Raw genomic sequence first — 20,983 nt, forward strand, 5'->3', positions numbered from 1 at the left:
GAGATAGGTGCAGAGTGAAAAGGAAATTCCAAGTTGTATTTTGACCACCTCTTCAAGGCACTGATCCCACTCATTTTCATCTCATCTCTACTGAGCAACAATCATGATCAAGATTCTTCTGGACAGCAAAATCAGAGATTAAAAAAAAAAAGAGCCTCAGACAAACCAACCAACAACAATGAACTCCTTAACCTATCCATGGGCATTACATAGATGCCAGCACCCTTGTCTAACCTAGCTAAACTCAACACATTACAAGGAAGCCCATCCCCCCAATGGGCAGCTTTCTCATTAGGAAGGTATATGTTAAACTGAGGCTTACAGCAGCTGATACTAGCTTTGCCTTCTGGAAAAGCATCAATGGTAGCCTACTCCCCTGGCTTTAGCCTGAGCTTCTCAGAACTGGAGAGGACTTTCCCATGGCTTGGAAAATTCCACTCTCATCCTCTCTTCATGCAACAAGTTGAATTCATCTTATTTTCACTACCACAAACTGTTTTGCTGGCCCGAGGGCTTTAAAACATTTTTTCTCCTATTAACTGAATGAGATTAGCAGTTAAATACTGAATATTGCATTTAAAATAAACCAGCATTTTTCAAGTTAGGACATTTGAAAACCAAGAGTTGCAGCATTCAGTTGGATTCAATTGAACATTGGCCCTCTGTAATTAGTCTAGCACTGCCCAACAACAGATGTTCAGGGGGAAAGATGGAACACCTTGCCAGGGCTGTGTACTTGATGGGAAGGGGCACAGAGGTCAAATGCTCTAAGAGAATGACTGAATTTTATATTTGGAAGTTCTTAAATCTGAGAGTTTAGAAGTCACACGATTGATTAGGTCACAGTTTATAAATGATGCTGCAATGTCTTCCTAGTAAGCCAGATAAGGAACCAAGCATTTGGCAATCTGTAATCACTATATAAGGACCAACTGAAGATGTGATTTCTTCTCCTGGTGCTTATGGTGCATGCCCACAGAAGCCATAGATAACAGACCAAGGATACTTTAAACCCAGAAGACTTTATTTCCCCTCCAGAAAGTCCCCTAGCCCCCCAGCCTCCAATCCACACAAGAACACAAAACCAAGGAGTAAACTAAAAAAGGGAGGGAGGGTAGGATCACTTTATTGTGACATTATGACGTTAACCCCTTGTTGACAGGAATGACTGAGAGTGATTTTGGCATATTGCACATGCTGGGTGATGTAGAGTGCACTGGTGATCCTCTGGTGGCTGAGACTGTTTCCTTGTCTTCTCCAGCCTCAGTGCACAAGTGGGCCAGTCACAGATTCCACTTCCGCTTGGTGTAGACGTTGAACAAGTCTTTGGTCTTAATAAGCACCATTACAAACCCTCACATTAAGGGCTTTATTATTCTAGTTTATAAATGTTTCAATGATAAAAATAACATGATTACAGTATACACACACTTAATTTACATGTAATGTATTATACTCATAAGTGAGATAAGCTACTGAACTAACTTTGGTTGATTGAAATGAAGTATTTGAGCTGAATACTTGGCATTTTGGTTTCTAACTTGTGTACTTATTACAGTGCATCAATAAATCTATTTTGAGAATTTACTAGCACCAAATAGACATCAGAAACGGCCAACCTACTGCTTGCACTCATAGAAGCAAAGTTTCGAAATTTGAAAACAAATGGACCGTCAGATGGAAACACGTTCCCGTGCGGCAGCTGGAAGGGTAGGTAGGCCGTTGGCATGAACGGCCAACCTCAGTGGATATTCATGTCCCAGTTTCCAGGAATCAACACGTATGGCAAGGTAGCTGAGCTACTCATGAGAAGCCTGAGAAAGTGGTTGTTTGAACTAGGGTCATCACTGTACCTTGATGTCATTCAAGAATAGTGCTCATTTATACAGATTGACTTGGTGAATGATTGTACCATGATGTGAAGGTTCTGGTTTGGGGAAAATAGAATTCTACCTACCTACAGTCGCTTTTATTTTAATTATTTGGTCTTTGGATGGTGAATTAATGAAGCAGGATCTGAATTTTCATCTTCAGGTTATCGCCCAGTTCACCGCTGAGGTAGTCTTTGTCATGCCTGTCCTCTAACTGATTAAGTTCTTTCTTTTTATAAAGTGGAGTACTGCTGATTTGTAAGGAGTAGCTTCCAGCCACTGGCTTCTTCTTTGTGAAGTGGAGGTAGCTGACTCCTTCTTTCTGGTTGATTTTAAAGAAGCCATCTTCATTTCCAGATTCAATCAAGTATCTGTTGTGGTTCGTCAGAGTTGTAAGGGCCGGCAGGAGCTCTAAGATTCGGACCTTGTGGCTGACGTGGGAAATATTGAAAGCAAAGCTAGCTGGCTTCTCCACATCCCAACTCGCGAGGCTCACATTGGCTTCCATCTCCGACCCATCCTGGAAAGACACGTGACAATGCCTTAAATCCAGCTAAATATGTTCTTTAGTTCTCATACTAAAGAAAAAGCCATTCAAGTCTCAAGCCAAATAAGGTTTCTGCCTAGGCTGTGTCCGCTGTGCGGAAGCTGCATACTCAGAGTACTTTGTTGAAATCACATATGTGCTTTCAAAGAATTGATGGCAGGAAGAAACTGGGGTTGAAGTCAGTTGTATTGGGGGAGGGAGAGGCTCTCAGTAGGTCTACAGTGTGGTCCCTGAACCAGTAGTCTTAGCACGGCCTGGAAACCATTAGACATGCAAAAGCTCAGCCCCTCTCAGACCTGTTGAATTAGAAACCCTGGGGCTCTTCCCAGCAATCCATTCTAACAAGCCTTCCGGGGGACTCAGATGCAGAGATTTTTTTTTTTTAAGCGCTGTTCATAGATTGTTTTCTTTCCAAAGACTTATTTCCCAAACCACAGCAGGTGGGTTGCAGAGCGGTTACTCAGACTCAGAACTTGTCTATTTCAATTTTGCTCACTGACACAAAAACCATCCCCTTCGAAGGACACACCTATGGATCTACTTCCTGGCTGTGATGAGCTGTTAAGGTCTGTGGGTTGTTTGTTTTGTTTTGTTTTTTTTTTTCACCTAGCTTTCTGCTTGCCTCTTTGGGACCACGTAGGCTAAATGCTCCCAGCCTGGAGCCAGAGAATTGGGTGAATGCTGCATGTCTGACTTGACTTAGCATCGTATGTTCCTGCTCACCACCCAAGCTCCCCCTGCCCCCACTCCCTGTGGCTCTTTTTCCGCAGAGGAGCCTCTAGTTTCCAGACCTTGGCTTCCCTGTGTGGGGAGCACTACTGTGTGTGCATGCCACGCTGCCTACTTGCTGTCCTTTCCGCAGACACTGGGTGGGCGGTTGACTTTCTTCTTGGTGAGACAGGAAATGAGCAAGTGTGTGAAAACCTTCCAAACTGCCATTCTCCAAAGGCGGCCAGAATAAATAAAATAAAACAAACCCCCAAAGCCCCATAGCCTCTTGTAAAATGCTGCTAGAGCCAGGAGAATGACTGGGCTTGCTGTCTGGGGAGAGTGTTCACACTTGGGGGTGACATTGGAGGAATGCCCAAGAGCCCAAGAGCCCTTACATATCATCAGACAAGGAGAGACTCCGACCTACCTGGATGTCCGAGGCATCCGTTTCATTTGTGCTTCTCCGTTTCCTGCCTCGTTTGGGGTAGCCATTGATCTTACACTCATAGCAGGCTTCTGGGGACAGTGAATTGTCATCCATCTCACCGCTGGCAGGTGGCTCTGGGCCCCCTCTGCCCATGCCCATTCCAGAAACACAATGCCTACCATACAAAGGAGCACACAGACAGTTTGCATTAGAATCAGTAGCTCTAATGTCCAGCTTCCTGGCTGGTAACATCACATTGTCCACTGGACAATCATCTGCTTCTAAAAAATCATACAAATGCCCTCTGTTGTGAGCTCCAAATACCCAATCCCCTGAGTACAGAGTCCTTTCTCTCAAGACACCGGTTTGCATACTTCCTTATCCCTTCATCTCCCAGACTACTGGCCTAAACCTTTGCAGTACTCTGCAGAGAGGGGACACACTGAAAACTGAATATCATGTGACTTGGTGTATCATTGAAACATGTCTTCTTTTAAGAATGAGGCCCCATGGGAGTAAGGAAGCTCCCTGGCAGCTGTACCTCTAGGAGAGAGCAGTGAGTGGACAGGTGGGCCAGATCTGGGGCCTCTTTCCTGGACAACATATTTTTTTTTCTATGCTGTGACCTTGACTTTTATGTTTTAGTTTTTAAAATCAGCACATACTATGTCAGATGCTATTATGACATATTATGGACAGACTGTTTCAGTGGCTTTCTTTCTCCCGCGTCTCCCACCATCCTGCTGCTACCTCTGCTCCGACCAGCCCTGCATCCCAGTCTCTTACCGTTTTGTGTCCCATGTTTCTGGTTTACATCCATGGCCTAACCCCTGCCTTCACCACCACTGCTGCCCCCTGCTGGCCAAAGAGGGTATCGGGAAGCGTGTCCTGCTCTTTCTCAGGTTCTGGTAACCCACTTCTTCCTGCTCCACTCTCACCACCACGCCTCCCCAACCCCCTTTCTACGCAATCACATCTATTTGACAGTTTACTCTTGCAGGTATTACTGCGGCAGGAAGAGAAGTCCAGGTGGTGGCTGAGGCTTGATACGGTCCTGTGCTGTGAAGATACGCAGTTTTCTCTCCCTCTCTCCCTCTTCCTCTCCTGCTCTTTCAAGACAGGGTTTCTCTGTGTAACAGCTCTGCCTGTCCTGGAACTTGCTTTGTTGACCAGGCTGGCCTCGAACTCACAGAGATCCACCTGCCTCTGCCTCCTGAGTGCTGGGATTAAAGGTGTGCACCACCCGCGCCTGGCTACACAATATATTCTCACATACAGCATGAATCAGCACAGAGCTTACCCAACTGTGGGAAACAGTTTCAAGTCATTGAAAACCACTAAGGCCAGTGGATTTGACTCATGCGGAGGCTGATAAACAAACCCAGACCCAAGAGAGATCTAACCCTTATTTCCTTGCTTTTCAGTTATCGAAGCCAAAGGAGCTTCACACAGCATCTGATTTGTTTTTGTCAGGCTCCCTTTCTGAATGTGTTGAGAACCTAGGAATTATCCTAAAGCAACCCTTAGTTTGGGGGGTCAAGCGGGCTCAAGTGACATCACAGAGGGGCCAAAGCCATCACGAACGGGTGGATTTCTACCACGAAATGTACACCAATCCCTACTAAACTGCTTCTCTGTGATGACTGACCTACTCTTTACAGCTCATTTTCTTGTTTGTCCACCGATTTTGAAACACACCAGCAAGTCGCTGGCTCGCTGCTGTTTCTCACTACACTTTAGCGCTTCTCTCTACTTCCCAGGGTCTCCCTGGTGCACACATTTCTTTTCCTCTTCAGCATGGAACATAGATAAACAGAGAGGAGAATGAAGGGGGAGGCAAGCCCAAATCTACAGGCTTGGCTTCTTCCTCAGAACTTCCCTCCAGTATTTCCTTGTCCCAGGAGCACCACTTATAAGAAATGTGACTACCAAGTCCCACGGGCAAAGGGCCAGTTTGGAGTATCACAGGTTTTTTTTTTTTTGGCTGGGAAAAATAGTTCTGGCATTAAACTGTAAAAAAAATAAAGGAGTCAATTGAGAGCCAGACAGACATCTGGGAATTTGGGTCCTGCTGCTGGCATTCCGAGAGCTTCCCACGAAGCATTCTTCTACCTTGACGTTTATACAGACTGGACTAATTCCCTGAAAGCCAGTGTGTCACAGGACCACTGGGTTCATATTTGGTATAAGTGTGAGTGTGTGTGTGTGTGTGTGTGTGTGTGTGTGTGTGTGTGTGAGAGAGAGAGAGAGAGAGAGAGAGAGAGAGAGAGAGAGAGAGAGAGATAGGGAGTGAGAGAGAGAATTAAGAAGTTAAGATTCATGAACTAGATGTGCACAAGTCATTAGGGAAGACTTCAACTTTAAAAACTTACTAAAGTTTTAAGCCATTGAGAAACAGTGTTCCTTTCTGCCCCAACTGTCACATACGTATTCACATCATTTGGTAAAATTTTCTACCCGGAAATTATAGTTAATTATTCCAACTCATACTTAATGTGCTTTTTGATCATTTATAATATAATTCAAGAGTGAAGGGTAAAAGATGCCTTAAAAACTGTAAGAGCAGGCCAGGCGGTGGTGGCACACGCCTTTAATCCCAGCACTTGGGAGGCAGAGGCAGGCGGATCTCTGTGAGTTCGAGGCCAGCCTGGTCTACAGAGCGAGATCCAGGACAGTCACCAAAACTACACAGAGAAACCCTGTCTTGAAAAACCAAACCAAACCAAATCAAAACAAACAAACAAAAACAAAAACAAAAAACTGTAAGAGCTCTCCAGCAAAAGGTATCCATGTGGCTTAACCTGATGGGAACCAGGAGGGAAAGAAAGCATTGTAAGTTAAGAGAGAGCCCAGTGTGTTCCCAGAGTGTCCGATCAGGTGTGTAGGGTGGGCCCAGTTCTGTGGGGGCTGATGCAGCAGTGCATCCTTGGAGAAACCAATTACTTCACAATTAATGTGAAGATTAATAACACAAGACAGAGAAGCTATACAGTGAGATATGCACAGTGCTGCATTACGCTGTTGAGTGTTCTATGAGTTTCTAGCAATCTGGATATACCCCTTATAGATGCTCCTCTCAAACTTTCTCAGGGATAACTGGAGTGACCCTGATGGTTATGGAAAATGTAGTTCTCTAGAAGGGCAGGTACTTTTGTAGAGATGCACATTTAGTGAGTCATTAATCAAGGGCAGGAGGAGAAATACTTACCCTTGGCCTATCCGGAAGTAGCCTGGAGGACAGCCGCACAGGTAGCCACCCTCAGTATTGGAGCAGCCATAACTGCAGGGGGCCTGCGATGAGCCACACTCATTGATGTCTTGGCAGCCTCCGCTGAACTGTTCATACTGGAAGCCAGTGGGACACATGCACTTGTAACTCCCCAGGGTGTTATGGCAGGAGGCTCCCCCACAGACGTGTGCACTCAAGCATTCGTTTTCATCTGCAGCAAAAACAAGAGAACACTACATGTGTGATGTTGCCATAGACTTCCATGGAGGAATTTGGGTCATATTGCTCATGACTCACCAACTGGCCTAGAGGAAGGGAGGGAGGGAGGGAGGGAGGGATGGAGGGAGGGAGAGAGGGATGGATGGAGGGATGTGGGGGTGTTTCACATTCCTTTATGGAAGCCTTCTGACCATCCCAGGAGCTTTAGGAATCTTCTCTAGGACTCTGCACAGAGCAGCAGCCAGGCCAGGGCCCTGATGGGGCTGTCTAACTGCAGGGACCATGTTCTTTATAACATAGTGGCCTGCAAGGGCACAGCTATGTTGAAAATGGTGTTTCTTCCCTCCTGTAATTAATTTGACCTTCTTCGTTCAGAGAGAACAACGCTCTTTCTCTTTTTCTCCAAATGCTCTAAATAACTAACTTTTTAAAACGTGTATTTATCGTGTGTGTGCATGCATGCACACACACGAGAGAGTGTCACGGTGCATGTGTAGAGGACAGAGGACAACTTGTGGGAGTCTGCTCTCTCCCTCTACTCTGAGAACCCTCCGGGCTGAATTCCTGTCACATAATACAAATGCTTAGTATCATGTGTGTCTATGTGTCTAGTATTATTCATGGGCATGTACCCTTCCCCGCTTCTTCCCCCCTTCTCTCCAGTCACTAGCCTGACTTTGCCTATTTGAAGATTCTCTACATCCAAAGAACTCAAGTCTAAATCCAAGGTCCCTTAGGCTACAGGGATCCTAAAATAGAAAAAACAAATATAACATTGTCTCTGTTCTTGTCCCTTATTTTAAATAAGGAATGAAGTGTGATATAGATACCAGTGGAGGCCATAAGCACCAGACCTTATGCTAAGCAAAGAGTAAAGAGTGGAGGGTGTTTACTCAAGTTGGAGAATCTGGGATGACCATTCTCTCTTGACCCTCCATGGCCCCCTCTATCCTCTCCACCTGCTCTCAGCCCCCACAAAACCGATCTGTGTGGAGCATCAGAGCCTCTGATCTCTTCTTCTCCACATGGGTTTGGCTCATGGGACCCAAACTAATAAGCCATGAGGCAAGGGTAGATACAGGGCAAGACCTGTCAATCTATCGCTAGATTTATTTTGCTTTTTGCTAAGAGGCACAAAGTAGATCGACATTAGAGGAAGGGAAGTAATTCATTACACAAAAAAGATTCTTGTAAATATTAACTCTACCCGCTCCTAGACAGGACGATCAGGGAAGAAACTGAGCGCCTCTCGGTATGCAACTGAACTGGCCTGGTCTGGAAGGCTGGAAGAGTTCCTCTCTGAGGCAGATGCCAAACTGGAGAGTCTCCAACGGTCCTTTTAACCTCTCCCTGGGCTTCTGTAAATATTCATTTTTATGGGGAACTCTCCTCCCTTTTCACAGACTTTTTATTTTATTTTACTTCTTCTCTGATAACATTTTATAAACATTTAAATTCATATTGCTCATCTGGGTTGGGGCGGCAGGGCACAAATGAAGATCAGCAGTCATCAGTGCTCAGTGTCTGCAGCCTGAGAACAAGATGCTCACACAGGTGGCCTTTGCCATCTGCAAATGCAGCAGTTTGGTTGACATGTACTGTACTTCTAACCCTTTCTGTCCTGTATACCCTGGGCAACTGACTCCGCAAGGAATTTAGTTTTCTATCCTTCTCAATATCTTGATTTGTTCTTCTAGCTGCAATTTTATCGGTGAGAGTTTCCTCCTTTTTATATAAAAAGAGCATTCTAATGAAATAAAATATCAATTAAAGTCCCTGAAAACCACTCCATAGGACAGATTAAAACCCACCACGCTGACCTGCAGCACCAGGGTCACATGACGTAGGTTACTGGTGTTATCAGTTGCCAGTAGGAAACTCCCGAATGTAGGGTAGGCTTTCTTTGATTGCTTTTGGTAGGGCCAAATGGTTTCCACTCCAGCTGAGAGCTGAAATCTACTATTTGCTTCCAGAAAGGAATGGAGTCAATGGCCCCTGACTTCTAACTCAGCCACCAGGAAGAGTGAACTTCGCACAAGCTATGAATGGGCACCCAGGTGGGTGGTCCAAGAGATCTGCTCTGGATAGCCCCATCCTGAGGGAACCATTCCAGCTCATGACAGCACTCATTGTAGATAACTTTATTTCTTGAGAGTTCTGAGCCCCATGTGGGGTGTAGGGCCAATAAGAACCCCAAACTCCTTCTAGCTTCTTAACTGACTTATTATGACCTGGCCATGATCTTCCTGGAACCAAACACCTTCAAGGAACTAGATACTGTAGAGAGATCCCCAGTGTGGGGTGCTAACAGCGCAGTGTGGGGTGCTAACAGCGCAGTGTGGGGTGCTAACAGTGCAGTGTGGAGTGCTAACAGTGCAGTGTGGGGTGTTAACAGTGCAGTGTGGGGTGCTAACAGTGCAGTGTGGGGTGCTAACAGTGTAGTGGACTAGGAAGGCTGATGGTGTTGAGAAAGCCTAAGGGTATTTCATCCCAGCTATTCCTAAAGCATTCTTCATCATGTGCTTTTTTTCCTAAGAGATTTTTACTTCCCTTTGTTTTCAAGTGGGGTAGAGCAACTTTCAGTGGACTGTTGTTGGCTCAGTAACCTTACTTCAGAAGGAAGACACCGGCTCTCCGAGGAGGTGGCAACCATGCCTCTTTTAAGGACTGGGAGCTACTTGCCTACACACTGGTTCCACTGGTAGTGCTGGAGGTAACCCTGGGGGCAGCTACACCTGTAGCCGCCGATGATGTTCTGGCAGCCATGCTGACAGCGGTGGTTGCCCTCACACTCGTCCACATCTGTAAAAGAAGCAGAGCCTCCCGTGAGCCCCATCAGCAGCTGTCTCTCAGGCCCTCTGAAGCCTCATCCATCGGCCTGGGGAGCTAAAAGGCAATTCTAGAAATGAATCTCCTAAAAAACTATTCTAGCAAAACATCAGACCCTGAGAAGCTAAAAGGCAGTTCTAGAAATGAATCTCCTAAAAAACTATTCTAGCAAAACATCAGACATGTCTACATTAATATTCAGAGATTCCTGGTAAAGTCTACAGATAAAAATGATGTCAATTCACCCCAGAGCATTGTGGGGTAGCTCTGGAAACTATGTTTGTTTATTTGTACTAGAATTAGAAATATAAATAAGAAAATAAAATCCTAAGAATTAAAATTTAAACATTTAATTATGCATTTGTAGAAGAGTTACTTCCTGTATGTATTGTCCATGTTGGAGAAATCTCAGGGCTCTGGCCCCAAATGTCAGAAGTCAAGGTATTTTTGCTGAGTTATTCCTACTATGTTAGATTGTTAACTAAACAAAATCCTGATCTACACGGAAGAAGCAGGTAGGTTTTTTCCTAAAACCGGGGGCCATGTGAATAGCCCCAACTTCAATTGGCTGCTCTCTTTGTTCAGAGTCTTTTTTTCTTTTCCTTCTTTTTTGCCCTTTGGTTTGCTTATTTGTTTTTTATTTTTGGCTGACCTCCAACTTGTGGCAATCCTCCTGCCTCTGCCTCCTAAGTGCTATGATTACAGATATGTACCACCACACCCAGAAGAGATATTAGTTTTTGCAATTCACAGAAGTTGACAGCCACATAGGCCACCTCAGCAAAGAGTGTCTCTTCCCTACCTTCACAGCTGGCGCCACTCTGATCGAGTGAGAACCCCCGCTGGCATTCACAGGTGAAGCTTCCCGGAGTGTTCTGGCAAACGCCCTTGGAGCCACACAGGTTGATGTCAGATGTGCACTCATTGTTATCTGGGAGAAGCACGGGAGAAAGGAGATGACACTTCCCAAAGCTGCTTTGCATTGTTTGAAAGGAAGGGAGGAGGTTGACCCAGGGAAGTCCAAAATCGGGTCAGTAACTTCACACTGTGTGTTCACAGTCCAATACATGCACCCCCACAAGCTGGACATGGTGTACTGTTACCGGATAGCAGAGGGAGTAGAAAAGTCTCTTAGACCAACAGCTGTGCTCCAGACAGGGTTTTCCTTGCTGCTTACCAATGCAGGCAGTGTGGTGCTGGGTAAACCCAGGAGGGCATTTGCATGTGAAGCCACCGATGGTGTTAACACACAGGAACTGACAGTTATGCTGCTTGGTTGCACACTCGTCGAGATCTGCAAGAAAATGCAAGATGGAATTCATGTGTGCCCAACGCAGGGGGGGTGCACAGCCAAGGGCTGGCAAGAAGGCAGGTGATGGACTTGGAAAGAGAGGAGAAAGTAGCTCTGTGGGAGCCAAGGATGAGCAGTTCCCTTTAGTTAAAGACACGTAGGAATTTCTCTACAAATTTATTTGAAAGACATTCTAAATGTTTAAATGGATGATAAAATGAAATAAAAATTCATTCTGAACATGTCCCATAACAGCAGAAAGATCTAAGTAGAGAAGTCAAAAGTGATGTTGAGGCTGGAAATTTACTTGGCCCTTTAATTATTGGTTCTCAACCTGTGGGTCATGACCCTCAAGGCAGGGTGGGGGTTGGGGGAGTGTCAAATGACCTTTTTTCACAGGGATTGCCTAAGACTACCAGAAAACACACATATTTACATTACAATTGACAACAGTAGCAAAGTTACAGTTATGAAGTAGCAACAAAAATAATTTTATAGTTGGGGGTCACTACAACACGGGGAACTGTATTGAAGGGTCCCCGCATTAGGAAGGTTGAGAACCACTGCCTTAATTCCTTTCTGTTGCATTTAGAACAAACTCATATGAGGTCATGAGTATGACTTCTTTGGTTAGCAGTTTTTCTTTGAATGAAATAAAATTTAACTTCTAGGAAAGACAAAAAAAAGTCTGATTTTGATGAGCTGAAAACAAACAAAAACCCTTGCCTATACTACTGACCCAAGGCTATTTTTCATCTCAGTACAATCTCCCACTTTAACAGGGTGTTAAATGCCTGGGAATTCAAGAGTGTTTTATCACAAATTCAACCCCTCCACAGAGGACAAGTGGTGTTAGATTTGCTAGTGGCTGCCTTTGCTCCACAGTGGCCTTCCTGGCTGGAAGGACACCTGTCCTAACCTGAGAGGACCTCTCTGTGTCCATCCCAGCACGGAGGACTCTCAGATGGAGCCTTTCTTGAACTGTGAGAAGGCCGACTTGTACAGTTGAGAGGCTGACTGATGTCGCTTCTCTGAAACCAGACGGCCTTCCCCACTGCGACCCTTGTGTGTTTCAGCTGCTGGTGAGGAGACAGAGCCGCGGTCCCTCACAGCTGGGCCTTCCCCACTGGGACCCTTGTGCGTTTCAGCTGCTGGTGAGGAGACAGAGCCGCGGTCCCTCACAGCTGGGCCTTCCCCACTGGGACCCTTGTACATTTTAGCTGCTGGTGAGGAGACAGAGCCCCGGTCCCTCACAGCTGTCTCTTCCACTAACGGGAACCATTCAATACAGCAACACTTGCTACTCTCACCCTCAAGAACATCTTCTCTCTATCTTCACCCCTCTTTCCTTTTTATTATAATCAATAACACACACTGTACAAATTAGTTGGGGTTTCACTGTGTTATTTCCATACTTGCATGAATCTCGCTCTGATCTCTTGCAAACTTTAAATCTATCTCAGTGGTTCTCAACCTTAATGCTGTGACCCTTTAATACAATGTCTCCTGGTGTGGTGACCCCCAACCATAAAATTATTCTGTAATTTTGCTGCTGTTATGAATCGTAATGTAAATATCTGATATGCGACCCACAAAGGGGTCAAGACCCACAGTTTAACACTAGTTTAATCAATCAGACACACCTCTGAGATCATGGCATGAAGATCTCCTAGACTACACTGTTATTGAACAGACAGTGAATAAATGAAGCCAATGGGGAATCAGCCTCACCAGAACCTTGGAGAGTTGGTACCAAGGAGCCCCTCATGGACAGCATCCATGATGCTCATAGGTATCGAGCAACGGTAGTTTCTGCTCCAGCCTTCAGCAGCCTCCCTGGCCTCAGCTTAACCCCCATCCCCAGGGACCCACTTTCTACAGGGGCACTGAGCCCAGGGAAGCAAGTCTTCCAGCTTGTCTTCCGATCCATCACAGGCATGTTCACCTGTGGCAGGTGAGTGGACAAAGCCCAAGGCTCCTCACCTTTGCAGCTCCGTCCATCCTCTTGCAGAATGTAGCCTTTCGGGCAGGAACACTGGTAACTCCCCTCTGTGTTTTTGCAGATAAAATTGCAGGGTTTGGGAGCCTGGTTGCACTCATTCAGATCTGTGATCAAAGAAAGACAGAGTAAGAGCCCACTTAGAAGACTTTCTGAATGCTCAGCATCTAGACCTAAAAACTCTGTGAAGCATCTGATCATTGCCTCATAATTTTCTATTAAGTATAGATGCGGTTTAGATTTTTTTGTGGTGGTATTGTGTTCCCCAAAGTATTGTGCACCCTAATAAACTTTTCTGGGGTCAGAGAACGGAACAGCCACTAGATACAGAGGCTAAAAAATGGTGGCACTCACGCCTTTAATCCTAACATTCCAGAGGCAGAAATCCCTCTGGATCTCTATGACTTCAAGGCCACACTGGAAACAGCCAGGCATGGTGACTCACGCCTTTAATCCCAGAAAGTGAGCCTTTAATCCCAGGGAGTGATGGCAGAAAGCAGAAAGGTATATAAGGCGTGAGGACCAGGACTAGAAGCATTTAGCTGGTTAAGCTTTTAGGCTTTGAGCAGCATAGTTCAGCTGAGATTCATTTGGATTAGAACTCAGAAGCTTCCAGTCTGAGGAAACAGGTTCAGCTGAGGAACTGGCAAGGTGAGGTGGCTGTGGCTTGTTCTGCTTCTCTGATCTTCCAGCATTCACCCCAATATACCTGGCCTCAGGTTTGATTTTATTAATAAGAACTTTTAAGATTCATGCAACATTTTTTAGTGTGGGGTTTTCTTTCCTGTAACTGGATGTTTCTACTCAGGAATCAAGCACTAAAAACAAAGCACCTACCTACACAGGCGGTCCCTGTAATATCCGGCGTGTAGCCAGTTTTGCAGATGCAATGATATGACCCTCTGTCGTTGACACACTCCCCGTTTCGGCAAACATCGTGAATAACCTTGCACTCATCAATATCTAGGACAGACATAAATCACAATAATAAACACATTAAAATATATAATGGGCAACAGGGATAAACAGGGGTCACTTGAGTGTAAAGTTTCATAGACCATGTTACTATACCATGGACCAAAGTATTAAACCAAAAGGAGACAGCAAATGTCATAGGTGATGGTAACTCATTGAATAGCTAATGAAGACTTTGTGAGCTGCGGACGAGAAGCTACTCAAATAAAGGGAAAGGCTTAACAATAATTGGTCATCGAAATTTGTGTTATTTTTCTCTTCTGGATTTCTAAAACAACACACCACCCCCACCCCCAGACATGTTTGGTCCTCTGCTCCATCTTGCGTTCACTCTTGCCTCCCGAGGGCATCACATGAGCAAGTCACAGCAAAGGGCCCTTTGGACAGGAAAGTCCAGTGTTTCTTTCTAATGTTGCCTGTTCAAAATAAGAAGGAACTCTCTAATATTCTCTTTGTCCTGTTTGAAGTTAATCCTGAAAAATATCAAATTACCTAACATGGGGTGGGACGAATGGGATCAACTTCCCTCTTTTGAATGGAAATTAACCAGGGCCCTGGGGTAGATGACAGGGCCGGGTTTTTGCAGTTTGCTAGAAAGAGACATCCTTATTCCTGTCTCCATCACAGACAGAAAGGTTGGGTCAGTGTGCACTGACGCCATTAAAGCTACTCCCCCCCCCACCTCTTGACTCAGCTAGCTCAGGGCACCAACACAAGCAACTTGCCTGAGTTATTATAATCAGCCCTTCACTGCCTAATAATCATCTAGTATCAGCAGATGAGTGTGCCTGACCCTGTTCACCCTGAGGTCCAAGTAAGCACTTTGTCATTGGTCTCAGGAAATGCGTCTTCCACCATCTTGTTTCAACATCCTCCAAGAAGCAGGAATTGCTTCTGGTAACTCCATCTTCTCTGGCCCTTTCTTCCTTTACATACCCAGTTCCTTCATCCTGCCATCAGCCACATCTTCCCAACACAAAGACAACTGTTTCCTAACTCTCCTTTATTTTCTTGCTTCTAATCCCCGTCCCCAAGGAGCACAATGGAGCACCAATGGGACCCTTTTCTCAGTCCTTCTATGAACTAAAATCTAACTGTGATCACTTTATAAAAGCGGGACTCACATGAGGCTGGCAGGTCTTCAGAGCTGCCTCAGACACCTCCCTGGCCTCCATTCACATCTAGATTGCTAGCTGAAAGCAGCTTGTGCATTTCAGACACAAGTGTGCTGATTCCTAGCACACCAGCAGTCTTTGTGCTTCTTGACACAATCCATCTCGGCTAAGTTTGAGTGACAATGCATGCTGGTGGAGTGGAATGACCATTTGTTTCATGTTATTTTTAAAATTTGAAAATGGTATTTTATTTCATCTATAAACTATCTTATAGCAGTTTTCTGCTGGACCCTTGCAATGCGGAGGCAAGGATCCAAACATATCAAACTCAGTCAACTAGGCCAAGGGCACTTGGCAAAAGGCCCTGAATGTTTACAGTTCTAGAAGGAGTTCTGTCAATCTCAGTCACACAGACAAGACAAACCTACACTGTCAACTCCACATTTCCATCGTTTCCCATAGTGAAACACACAGATTCCTTGCAACTAATTCTGCACCGTGAAAGAAGAGCCTGCACCTTTTGCCAACAACAGAAAAAAAGGAAGTACCTGCTCCATTGGTCATGAAGCCTCGGCCATGAGGACACAGTTTCTTGTAAGCCACAGTGCCCTCGAAAGGGCAGATCTCACACTGGGGTCCCCAGCCTCTCCCTCCATCACAGCAGCACTCGGACTTGGTGACGGGGTTCCTGTTGCTTGAGCCGATCTGGCACATGTTCTGTAGAACCTCTGTGAAGCAGTACCCTTCCCGGTTGTCTGGAAGAGATATTCCATGGCAAGGAGGAATTGAGAGACTTTTCTGAGTGCGTGGGGGGTTAGGAATTTGGTTGGATATAAAAAGGGTGTAACACTTTACCCTGGGCGAAGAGGAGCAAGAAGGAAAAGCTGGAAACAGCAGGGAGAGAGAAAGGAGGCGTCTGAGGGAAACAAGACAAGAAATCCGTGAGTTGGCAGAAAGGCATCGGCGCAGACAAGCTTATAACTCTTTGTGCCCCCAGATCTATGGAAGAACAGTCGCAACAAGCCATGCTACAGGAAAGGGGGCAGGAAATCATACAGAGGTGGGCCTGATCACAAGGCCTTAAAAGGCAGCAAGAAGAACACCCCAAGCTAGCAATTCCGTGTGCAATTAGAAAATCCCAAGCTAGCAATTCCATGTGCAATTGGCAAAGGAAGAATTTTGCTGCGGGAAGGTCCTGAGCCCAACAGACACTCTGTCACTAAGTCATCTCCCAAGGAGGAATGTTTTCTCTTATTTCAAACCAGAAATACTGTTTTCGAGTGTCCCAGCATGGAGGCTGAGGGAAGGCAACAGCAGGGGCAGGCAGGTACTCACCCAGGCACTCATCCTGCGTGGGGCTGGCTGTGAAGCCATCATTACACTCACAGGTGTAGCTCCCCAGGGTGTTGAGGCAACGCCCGTTCTCACAGATCCCGGGCTTGGTCTGACACTCATTCTCATCTGTGGAGACAGAGAACAGGAATCATCAGACATTTTATAGAAAGACTGTGTTTTTCTTGTTCCTGCCTGCCTGCCTCCCTCCCTCCCTCCCTTCCTTCCTCTTTCTCTTCTCTCACTCTCTCAATTTACTTTGCAAACCTATTCACCTGGTTAAAAACTGGAAATCCAGGAAAGGTCAGGAAGAAAATCCATCAAGTTCTCCTTTTCCTCTGTATTCCTCAGCCACCAAATAACGAGCACCCCCCTCAACCCCATCCCTGCCCCAGACTGCCAATTTCTGAAGTGCCCTTCCAGAGATAGATTATGCACATAAAAGTACACACACACACACACACACACACACACACACACACACACACACACACACTGTTCTTGTAAGGCATCCATGAGCATATTGTTGATACATCTAAAGTCAAACAGCAGCATTTTAGGCACACTTACATTTTTTACTTAACTCTTGCCCTATCTGTACATATAGAAGATTCCTGAAAGGTGAGTTGACACACTGGAGGGGCCACTGAAACTTGATTGTCATTTTAAAGAGATCTATGACTTCATCAAAATAATGTCAGTAAGTTGTGCTGACCCAGGAGCCTTTGTCTGGATCTATCTTCAGCTTCAACAGGGCTTGTTTGTAACACTTCAGCAATATTATTGAGAAATGATGAGACATAATTTAATATCCCTGATTAAAAAAAACCACTAAAATAGTCAGAGTATCTTTGGATTATCTGGTGGTTGTTCAGAGCTGAAGACCATGAACTAACTCCCCCAGTTCTCTTCCATTGGAGAACAGCTTACGGTCCCGAGAACAGGGATCTCGCTGACAGAGGCCGAGAATGGGGAAGTGACACCAGAGCTGTATGAGAACTGCTTACAAACCCCAACACTCAGCCAATCCTGATGGCGCAGGCTTGGGAGCCTGCGGTGTGCGAACAGAAAATCAAAGGTTCTAGGGGGACCCCAAGGCCATGCTGGGAGGTTTGTAAACTCTATCGTGGAATAAAAACCCAAATGGCCCGGGCATGCAGTTTAGTCTGGAGCATTTTCCTAGCACATGGAAAGCCGTAGGTTCAACCCCCAGAATGGAAACAAACAAAAGTCCCACTGCCCATGCTGACCTCAGACCAAAGGAATCTGAATGTGTGAGGGGAGGCCCACCTCCTCTGGAAGCTCAGACTGCAGCTGAGCCTGTGACCTACGGGTCCGGGAGGGTTCATTATGTGACCATTGGGCCCCAGTTGGTTCCTCTGAGCTTTCAGAGTCTGCTCTTAAAATTACCAGTCAGTTATGTATCTTAGAGAATGCCAGGATAATGGGAAACAATCTTTTTGTCACTGACAACATAAAATATATCTTTTGATGTCGTTTACTTCTAAAAGCACATGTGAGAGCGTCCTATTTTCTCCTGTATTTGCTGTCTCAAGCAAATGTTAAGAAATCTTTTTAGAAGAGGTTGGATGGTAAATATGTTAGGTTTTATAAGCCCTATGGTCTCTTCTGCAACTACCTGATTGCCTCTGTGGCATAGAAACAACCACTATGACATGCACATGGATTGCTAAAAGTGTGTTTTAATAAAACTTTATTCACAAAAGAAGTGGCAGTTTGCCATTCCCCAGTCTAAGGTTGTGAGTCTCAATACAGGATACACATTAGTATCACCCAGGGAGCTTTTAAATACCTGTGCTTGGACCCACCTCAAGGTAACAGCAGATTTCTTCAAGTTAGAGCCCCTGGCTTAGAGACAGTCCTGGTTCAGGGGGCTCTGGCACAGGATGTTAGTAAGACAATTGAGTCAACAGTGGTGAGGGCAATCAGCGGAAAGAGCTGTCTCCTGATGGCCACATGCACAAAAGGGCAAGGGTCAAAAGTGGGTGGCCCAACCCTAGCATCAATACAGGCCAAGAGAATAGGGGGAGGCCAGCCCAGAGGAGAGGACAGCAAGGCCTCTCCAGCATGAGCTATGAGATGAGGCAAAGACTCAGAGTTCAGGTCACTTCTGTCCTCTCTTACTTCAAGTTCATAACGAGGCATTTGTACAGAGATAACCTTACCAATGCAGCCCTCTCCGTCAGGCCTTCGCTGGTACCCAGGGCCACAGATGCACATGTAGGTGCCTATGAGGTTCTTGCACTCCATTTGCTTTTCAGTACAGTCATGTTTTCCCTCTGCACACTCATCCTCATCTGGAAAGAATGCATAATCACAACTTACAAACAAGCGGCATTGGATGCTGGCCCTTTAAATCCAAGATGATTATCTCTGTTATTTTAACACTGAGCTTATTTCCTTTGGCATCTGTTGGGCATTGATATATTAAAAATGGGAGGGAATATTCTAACCACCTTTGAACTTGGTGAAGAAAATGCTTCCTGACAACTGATGACCTCATCAGAAGCATGATGCTCTATGCAGGCCCTTTCTGGATTCCCTTGCTTTACATTTCATACTTGCTTGTTGAAGCATTTAAATTCTTATGACTAAATAGAGTAAAAGGGCCCTACATTATTTATTATAATACAATGTTATTTCATAACAATGATAAAAGTATTAAAACTGCAGTGTGATAACATAATGATGTTATGTGTTATAAATATCATGGGTTATAATATCAAAACAAATCTGTTACATAATAATTATTATGATGCAATATATTATATGCTATTATTTTAATATGGTAGTATTAACTAATCTAATTAGTATAATACAATATCAGAATAGTCATTGTGTAAGTGAAGGTTTAGTTTTAATTTGAGGAAAAGACAAGTGTTCCTGAGCATCTTATTCTCCATCTGAGTTCTAAGAGAGCATCTAAGTTCTCCCTCCTTCATTCCCATCTCTTTGGATTGGTTGTACTCTCTCTCTCTCTGCTTTTGCACGTCCCCCTCTTCCTTCTTCCTTCCACATTCTAAGCTCAGGCACTTGTACTTGATTCTGCATAGTGAGGCACTCTCAGTCAGGGGAGCTTCCACTTCATACAAAACTGGACTTTAGCCATTTTGAGAGACAAGATGTCTGCTCATTAAAAGAGCAAATCTGGATTCTTCAAGAATAACCCCAGTTCCCATGATTCAGCCTGGTTCCACGCTCTAGAGATTGTCAGTGTTCAGTAAGACTTTTTAACGGAAATGCATTGAGGAACATAGGTTTGTCCCCAAATTTTTGAAATGTAGTATCTCTTTCTTCCCTTGGGTTCTCAGATACCTGTTATGTTATATCCTCTGAGCATTTTGTTCTTTTGTTTTTTAAGATTTCTTTTTATTAATGTGTATGTATGTATCTACATCCAGGTACCCTTAAATCCCAGAAGAGGATGTCAGATCTCCTGGAGCTGGAGTTACAGGCAGTTGTGAGTTGCCTGATGGGAGTGTTAGGAACTGAATTCGGTCCTCTGCAAGAGCAGCAAGCACACTCAATTGCAGAGTCATCTCTTCAGTCCCTCTCAGAACATTTGGTATATACAACTCTCATCATATTTATGATACTAGGATTATTTATTTATATTTTCATCTTTTGTATCTACTTCTACATATTGAGCTCTGAGGATACTGGAAAATATCTTTGTACAGAGAATATGTACAACTTCATAGGATGACTGACATATCATAGACATGTAATACATAGCAAACTCATCCAAGGTCTGCAGTGCAGCCCTCACTGGGCTTATTGTGCCTCTTGTTACAATCTAGGGGCAAAGGAAGAAATGGCAGCCTTTATATTTGCTATGGATTAGGAGACTACACTCATTTCCCAGCCCTGGTCTACCAAGGGAAGCTTTGGGACATCTGCCCTCATGCACAGAGACAGAATGTTCTGGCTTGAATGAGGTCTAACAGGACCCTCACCTTTGCACATCCTCCTGTCTTCTCGCAGAACGTATCCAACAGGGCATTTGCATTCATAGGACCCATAGGTATTTACACACCGGAAGGCACAGAGTAGAGGGTTCTGGGCACATTCATTTATATCTGCAGCAAAAGAAAGCAAAATAGTTGATCAATGACACCAAAAATGACAGAGAGAAATGTACTTTTCTTACAAGTTGGAAGTCTTCCTTTCCAGAAAGTTATAAAAATGAGTTGATTGTTTTATTTTTGGCATAAATATGGTGGCCATATGTCTGTATTTCTCAGTACTGCCCCCAAGCTTGTTGTCCTGGTGCAATTATGAATTTGCATGAATGAGAAACAAAAGGTCCACCTTGCATACTTGGAAGGCTCAGGTTGACCAGTTGCCTCTTCCTTTGTACATGGACTATGGATCACCTTTGCTTCCTTCAACTAAAGCAATTACGGTCAGAGAAGCT

General features: G+C 44.9%; 1 protein-coding gene across 2 annotated transcripts in view; it reads right to left on the bottom strand.

The window, feature by feature from the left end:
- Window positions 1–1,003: 1,003 nt before the first annotated feature.
- Fbn1 (fibrillin 1) overlaps window positions 1,004–20,983 on the bottom strand; it is a 211,211-nt gene continuing 191,231 nt past the window's right edge. Inside the window, exons 55-66 of one of the 2 annotated variants that reach the window (XM_052722762.1) lie at window positions 20,523–20,645; window positions 18,732–18,863; window positions 16,549–16,674; window positions 15,762–15,968; window positions 13,961–14,086; window positions 13,108–13,230; window positions 11,011–11,127; window positions 10,636–10,764; window positions 9,687–9,806; window positions 6,765–6,996; window positions 3,557–3,731; window positions 1,004–2,391 (exon numbers count right to left, since the gene is read on the bottom strand). In XM_052722762.1, coding sequence (XP_052578722.1) covers window positions 2,002–2,391; window positions 3,557–3,731; window positions 6,765–6,996; window positions 9,687–9,806; window positions 10,636–10,764; window positions 11,011–11,127; window positions 13,108–13,230; window positions 13,961–14,086; window positions 15,762–15,968; window positions 16,549–16,674; window positions 18,732–18,863; window positions 20,523–20,645 — 2,000 coding nt within the window. In that variant the 3' untranslated portion in view covers window positions 1,004–2,001. Of the gene's footprint in view, window positions 2,392–3,556; window positions 3,732–6,764; window positions 6,997–9,686; window positions 9,807–10,635; window positions 10,765–11,010; window positions 11,128–13,107; window positions 13,231–13,960; window positions 14,087–15,761; window positions 15,969–16,068; window positions 16,130–16,548; window positions 16,675–18,731; window positions 18,864–20,522; window positions 20,646–20,983 lie in introns of those variants that run through there. The other variant, XM_052722764.1, reaches the window with a different exon arrangement.

The sequence above is a fragment of the Peromyscus californicus genome, unplaced genomic scaffold, assembly GCF_007827085.1.
Source record: "Peromyscus californicus insignis strain IS unplaced genomic scaffold, ASM782708v3 Scaffold_7__1_contigs__length_154581171, whole genome shotgun sequence".
Taxonomy (NCBI): domain Eukaryota; kingdom Metazoa; phylum Chordata; class Mammalia; order Rodentia; family Cricetidae; genus Peromyscus; species Peromyscus californicus.